Source organism: Condylura cristata, unplaced genomic scaffold (assembly GCF_000260355.1).
Source record: "Condylura cristata isolate star-nosed mole 26May11 unplaced genomic scaffold, ConCri1.0 scaffold00034, whole genome shotgun sequence".
Classification (NCBI taxonomy): domain Eukaryota; kingdom Metazoa; phylum Chordata; class Mammalia; order Eulipotyphla; family Talpidae; genus Condylura; species Condylura cristata.
Window position 1 is genome coordinate 5,284,030 of NW_004567135.1, and position 6,087 is coordinate 5,290,116.

At 65.8% G+C, this 6,087-nt stretch overlaps 1 protein-coding gene across 1 annotated transcript in view; it reads right to left on the bottom strand.

The window, feature by feature from the left end:
- TNS2 (tensin 2) overlaps positions 1-6,087 on the bottom strand; it is a 13,314-nt gene that overhangs the window by 1,983 nt on the left and 5,244 nt on the right. The window contains exons 9-24 of the mRNA XM_004692495.2: positions 5,791-5,913; positions 5,622-5,686; positions 4,761-4,844; positions 4,487-4,599; positions 4,340-4,400; positions 4,118-4,193; positions 3,805-3,934; positions 3,653-3,718; positions 3,470-3,583; positions 2,091-3,302; positions 1,783-1,933; positions 1,072-1,682; positions 876-965; positions 495-620; positions 218-310; positions 19-96 (exon numbers count right to left, since the gene is read on the bottom strand). Of these exons, the coding sequence (XP_004692552.1) occupies positions 19-96; positions 218-310; positions 495-620; positions 876-965; positions 1,072-1,682; positions 1,783-1,933; positions 2,091-3,302; positions 3,470-3,583; positions 3,653-3,718; positions 3,805-3,934; positions 4,118-4,193; positions 4,340-4,400; positions 4,487-4,599; positions 4,761-4,844; positions 5,622-5,686; positions 5,791-5,913 (3,193 nt within the window). The remainder of the gene's footprint in view (positions 1-18; positions 97-217; positions 311-494; positions 621-875; positions 966-1,071; positions 1,683-1,782; positions 1,934-2,090; positions 3,303-3,469; positions 3,584-3,652; positions 3,719-3,804; positions 3,935-4,117; positions 4,194-4,339; positions 4,401-4,486; positions 4,600-4,760; positions 4,845-5,621; positions 5,687-5,790; positions 5,914-6,087) is intronic.

Here is a 6,087-nt window from a genome sequence, read left to right on the forward strand (position 1 = left end):
GCCCGACAGGACACCCACCTTTGCTGGGAATGCGCAGGCAGCAGGGCAGGGACAGCGGGGAGATGGAGTGCTGGGAGACCAGGGCCGACAGGCTGCCTGCGGGCGGAGGGCAGCGTCCTCAGATGCCCGGACACCCCGGCCCTCCCTCCCGGCCCTCCCTCCGCGCCCTCTCGGCCTGCCTTGGCCAGCCCCGGGGCGCCCCTCTGGCCCTGCTCACCAAAGTAGGGCTCACTGGGACAGCCCTTGATCTTCACCCCTTTGGGCCCGGTCTCAATGAGAAAATGGCGGACCAGCTGTTCCGAGGGGTCCCCTGGGAGGAGAGAGGGAGGCTTCATCAGACCCCAGGTTCTGCTTTCTCCTGCTGGGAAGCCTTCCAAGGCAGGAACAGTCACTTCCGGCCTCCTGCTGTGAGGTGGACACTCCCCCACCCCACCCCCTTGCTTTGGTGCCTCCCTCTGCTGCTCCCCTAGTCTTGGGAGCTGGGGCGCCAGTACCTTTCCAGGGCTGAGCGCTGGGTGGGGGCGTCGCCACCTTGAGGGCCAGCCCATAGGCTCCTTGGAATGAATGGCTGTCCCTGATCAGAAAGGCCCCAGGGTCCTTGTCCTTCAGCAGGGCAATGGCTGCAGGAGGTGAGAGGGTCACTGGCTGCCTGAGCCGCAAGTGGGAGCCTGCTGCTCTCTCCCCAGCCCCCCAGACCTCTCACCCTCCCCACTTTTGGGGTGCTGGGCCTCTGGGGACAGGCCTGCACAGCAGCAGGGTATCGACAGCATTGGGTCTCGCCTTGGGACAAGGCCCAGAGTAAAGCTGGAGATGGGAGGCGCGTGGGCTTCGTGGGGAGGCCGGGGGTGGCGGCGGGGGGCAGGCCGGCTTCTCACCTTGGTCCCGAGACAGGTGCGGCTTATACCAGAACTTGGACGTATCCTGGACAAACTTGACGTTGCTCTGGCTCTCTTGCGTAGGGGGCTCTAGGACAGAGGGGGAGTCTCAGTCTCCCCAGGCCCCAGGCGGCGCCCCTGCCTGGGAGGGAAGGTTCCTTCAAGGTGTTCCCACCTTCTCTCCGGGCCTTCCTACCTGGGGGCGCAGGGATGTTGTCCCGGAGCAGCGGTGCAAAGGTGACGTGGTGACTGGTGCCTTTGGCGGGCGGTGATGCCTGTTCTGGACCCCAGGCTCCTGGCTGCGGCCCCCCACCGTGGCGTTTCTCGGGAAGCGGGGGCTGGGTGGGGCCGCTGATGTCGTAGGATGCAGCCAGGGGGAAGGCCGGCGTGGGGGAGCTCTGAGGGGGGTCTGGGCTGGCCATGAGCCAGGGCATCTGGGTAGGCACTGGGGTGAGGGGGGACCCATCCGGGCTGTCCGGGGGGTCTCGAAGACCCTGCCAGGGGGCGTGGCGGAGGCCAGGTAGCGTGGTGGGCACGCGCCCCCTTGGGCTGGCCCTGTCTGAGTGGCCCCCAGGGCCCCTGTCCTGAGGCCAGTCGTTTGGGGAGCTGGGAGAGGAGGCCTGGGAGAAGGGGGTCGGGGCCGGCGGCTCAAGCCCACTTCTTGCTGGCTGCTCAGAAGCCTTTTCAGCGCCCCCCTGGGAAGCAGACGGCAGACAGGTGGCCTGGGCCACAGCGCCTCCCCGGGAATCAGGGCTCCGTCTCTGAGCGGGCGCCATGGCGGGGGACCTGCTGTCCTGTCGCCGGGTGCTGTGGCAGAGGGCAGGCAGTGAGAGCCCCGGTGTGAGCTGCCCCCACCCCCTGGGTGTCTCTCGCAGGAAGCACCCGGGCGCCCAGCACCTCTGCGTACCTCTCCTTGCCCTGCACTGGGCTGCTGGTGTGCAGGGGTGTGGAGGGGCCAGACAGCTCAGAAGAGGCACCACACTGGGCATCTCGGGGAGAGCGAGGCAGGGTGCTGTGCCCGCTGGGGCCCTCCCTCCAGGAGGCGGGCTCAGGTGACTCTGCTGGGGAGGGAGAAGGGGGTGTGAGCCTGGGTGGCGCCCTCTGCTGGCTGAAGCTTAGCTCTTCTCCTGTGACGCCCGGCTTCCCCACCATCTCCCAGAGCCCCCCTCTGCCCTGGGCATGCCCCCCCCACCGTCCCCCTCCCGTGCCCCTCACCTGCTGAGGCCAAGGGTCCTGCTGGGGCCAGATGGCCGGGCAGGGGATACCTGTCCCCGCCTTCCTCCGCAGGGATCTCGTAGCTCAGCTTCCTGGGTTGCGGGTAGGGTGGGCTGCCCGGGGAAATGGAGCCAGCCCGAGGGGAGTGGGCCCCAGGGCTGGGGTACCCCCTGCCCTCGCCTGAAGACCCACAGTTGTGAGGCACCCGGCCATATGCTGGGCAGTAACTGGGCACGGCCCCTCCGTAGCTGTACGTCACCAGGGTCGGGTACCCCGGATGCCCGTACCTGCCCTCAGGGCACACGGCATAGGCGTAGCCCTCGCGCCCTTCCTCGCCTGCCTTGGGTGGCTTCAGGCAGCTGTAGTCAGGCATGGCGGCATGGTGATGCCCACAGGCAGGCACCAGCAGGGGCAGAGGGTGTCCAGGTTGCACCGGGTGCAGGAGCGGCTTGCCAACCTCGCCTGCCCATCCCTCGCCGGCATCCCTCTCCAGCCGGAGCCCATACAGGGCTGCAGTGGGCAGGGCCAGCTTCTCCTCACAGGCAGGGCAAGAGCACATGGCAGGCAGCCCGGGGTCCTCCAGGATGACCACCTCCCGGTAGCTTGGGGCGCGGCAGCCCAAGTCCCCGTTGGCTGGCTTCCCCAGCTCGGGCGCGTATGGGTATGGCCCCTCGGACAGTGACCGACAGAGGCGCCTCTTCTCCAGCGGGCCTTCAGCATAGCCCTGGGGGGGGCCCTCGTAGCCCCCGTAGGCCAGCCGCCGCCTGTCCAGAGTCCCCTCTGGCCGGTAGTAGCCTCCGTTGGGGACGCCGCAGGGCTCCCGGTAGCCCTGGCGGCAGGAGCAGTGGCGGCTGAGAACAGGTCTCTGGCCAGCGTACGTGGCGAGGTGGGGGCCAGCCCCGGTCAGGGGCTGCTCTTCATCGTCTAGGATGGCCGTCTCGCGCCCGGCTCCCCGGCCGCCGCTGGCCACGCCGCAGCCCCCCAGGAGGCGATCTAGCTCCTGCCTTTCGGCAGCTGTCGGGGGAGGCCGACCGGGGGACTCGGCGGCCGGCTCCGTGGTCAGCATGGATGAATGGCCAGAGTCACTGCTCACAGACAGCATAGGGGGCGGGGGTGGCTCTGGAGAAGGTGCTGGTGGGGTCTGGCGGGGGCCACGCTGCACCTGGGCATAAGGACTGCCATCCAGGGGGCCCCGAGTGTGTGTCAGGGAGCCTGGGGGGGGAGTGGGCCAGGGAGGGAGGACAAGCAGGGAAGGGGGGGAGACAGAGTCAGTGACAGGGCTGCACCGGGGCTTCAGGCAGGGGTCTGCTGGGCGGAGTCTGCTCGGGAGGGAGGCGCCCGCCCCAACCCTGCATCTTCCAGCGCCCCGCCCCACACACCGTCCACACTGTCCTCGTGGTGCTGGTTGAAGTTCTCGTAGGAATCCCAGCGCACGGCCGGCTCTGCAGTGTTGTAGTCGACAGAGACGGAGGGGTCGTTCCGAGGGGTGCTGCCTGTGGAAAGGACACCCAGCTGTCAGGAGCAGGGACCCCTCAGCCCACGCCCCAAGGCCCTGCTGTTACCTTTGGTCTTCTCGGGGCTGGACGAGAAGACAAACTCCACCGAGGCTTGGAAGGGGAACCGCTCATCTGTGGGAGTAGACAGTGAGGCCCCCGGGCCCCCCACACCTGCCTTCTCCTGGACTGTAGCCCCCAACCACTTGCCACCAACTCACCAGTCCAGGCCTCATCCAGCTGGTCCTTGAGGAAGGCGAGCCGTGGTCCGTGGATGGTGCACGTGTGGAACTGGACTCGGAATACGAGGGTCCGGTCTGTCCTCCGGCCCCCCTTGTGGTAGCATGTCACCTGGAGGGGCGGGAGGCTGGGGTCAAGAGCTCATGTTCACTCACCTCCGTGCTTCCCCAGGGGTCTCCTTTTCCTTTCCCATCCTCCAGTCTGCTGTGAACTGACAGCTGGCAGGCGGCAGCCCTGGCCCCGCGCCCCCTCCTGGCCACCCTGCACAAGGCCCTTGCCCTGAGGCTGGCTCACCATGACGTCGCCTTTGAGGAGGAGGGCTGGCTCTAGGCTGATGCACAGCTGCTGGGGGCCAGGGCCTGCAGTGTGACTGTGGGAGACAGCAGGAGTCAGCAGCCCGGCCCAGAGCGGCTAGGGACCGTCGGGACCGACGGCCGTCAGCTCCGCGAGCCCTGCACGATAGACCTGACCGGAGAAGCAGGACTCCAAGGGGCAGGGGCCTGGGCACAGACTCACTAGATTCCGGATGTGAAGACAAGCTGCATGGACTGGTAGATCTTGAGGAAGGGCTGGAAGCCTGGAGGGTAGGAAGGCACACGAGGACTGTTGCGTGGACGAGGACGGGTGGCCGCTGGCCCTCTCCAAGCACCTCCCAGCACTCACCTGTGCCAGGTTCGAAGGCTGGCAGCACGGGCACCAGCACGTAGTGCAGGAAGAGAGGACTGCTGTTCATTCGGATGGAGCCGGAGAGCAGCCCACTGAAGTAGCTGACGTATCTGGGGAGACAGGCAGAGCCCCTTCCTGAAGAGGCCCCCTTGGGTCACTTCATCTCTGCACACCCCACCCTTGCCCGGAATGCCTGCTCTTCTCAGCATTTCCCGGCCAGGTTCCAGCAACCCAGACAGGGAGCTGCCCTCTGGCTCCCCCAGGTGCTCACCGGCGCTGGGAAGGCTGCAGTTCCGAGGCCACCTTGTCCTCGCAGAACTTGCGCATGGTCAGAGTAGCCAGCGCCTGGTCGGCCCTGAGGAGAGCAGGGCCAGTGCAGGGCCTTAGGGTGATGTCCAGCCTGGGTCCCATCCCTAAGCCCCAGGGGAGGAGGGGGTGTGGTGCTCCCCCGCCTAGAAGGCCCACATACAGTCACTGTACTAGTTGTTGGATCTCAGGTAATTGTTCCCTGAACTTTAGTTTCCTCATCTGTAAAATGGGGTAATGAGACCACATTATGGGTTGAATTGTGTCCCCCTGAAAAGATAGGTACCTCAGAATGTGACCTTATTTGGAAATAGGGTCGCTGCAGATGTAATTAGTTAAGATGTCCTACTGGAGGAGAGTGAGCCCTTAATCCAGTGACTGGTGTCCTTAGAAGAAGAGAAGAGACAGACACACACACAGGAAGAAGGTCACGTGGCGACGGAGGCAGAGATTGAGCGACACGTCTGCAAGCCAAGGACGCCAGGGACTGCTGGCCACCACCAGAAACCAGAGAGGCCAGGAGGGTTCCTGCCCGGTCTGGCGGGAGCGGGCCCTGCTGACACCCGCGTGTCAGACTTCCCAGTCTCCAGAGCCGGGACGACACCCAGCTGTTTTAAGCAGCTTGTGGTCCTCGTTCACTGCAACACTAAGAAGCTGAGACAGAGCATGTGCTGGGAACTGTGTGAAGTACAGGTGAGAGAAAGGAGGCGGAAAGGTCCAGATTACAGTAAACTGCTCTATGGACACAGGAGAGGGCCGTACGTGGTCATAGGATGAAGGGCTGTCGGGAAGGGGCGAACTGTCGGGAAGCGTCAGCGAGCCTCACCCTGCCGAAATCTTGCTGTAGTGCATGTAGGCAGAGATGATGACGCCGAACTTGCCTTTGCTCCCCTGGGGACATACACAGACGGGGAGGGATGATGTCCACAGACGGGGGTGGCCTGCCGGCACCCCACCCTGGGCGCTCCAGCCCCTCCGGCTCGGTCCCAGCCCACCTTGCAGTACAGCACCACCACGTGCTGCGGGTCCTCACTGAGCCACGTCTCCATGGCTTTGCAGATGGAGCACAGCTTGTCCAGGGGCGGGGCGTGCAGCTCGGGCCACCCGAAGTCCTGGACCTGGTGGGGGAGACGGGAGAACCACGGACAAGGAGAGATGGGTGGGGTGGAAAAGGGACAGGGTGTCAAGGTCTGGGTGTAAGGCTGGGGCTGCTGTCCGCGAAGGGCTGGCGGCTGTCCCTGAGGGGCTGGCGGCTGTCTCTGAGGGGCTGGCGGCTGTCCCTGAGGGGCTGG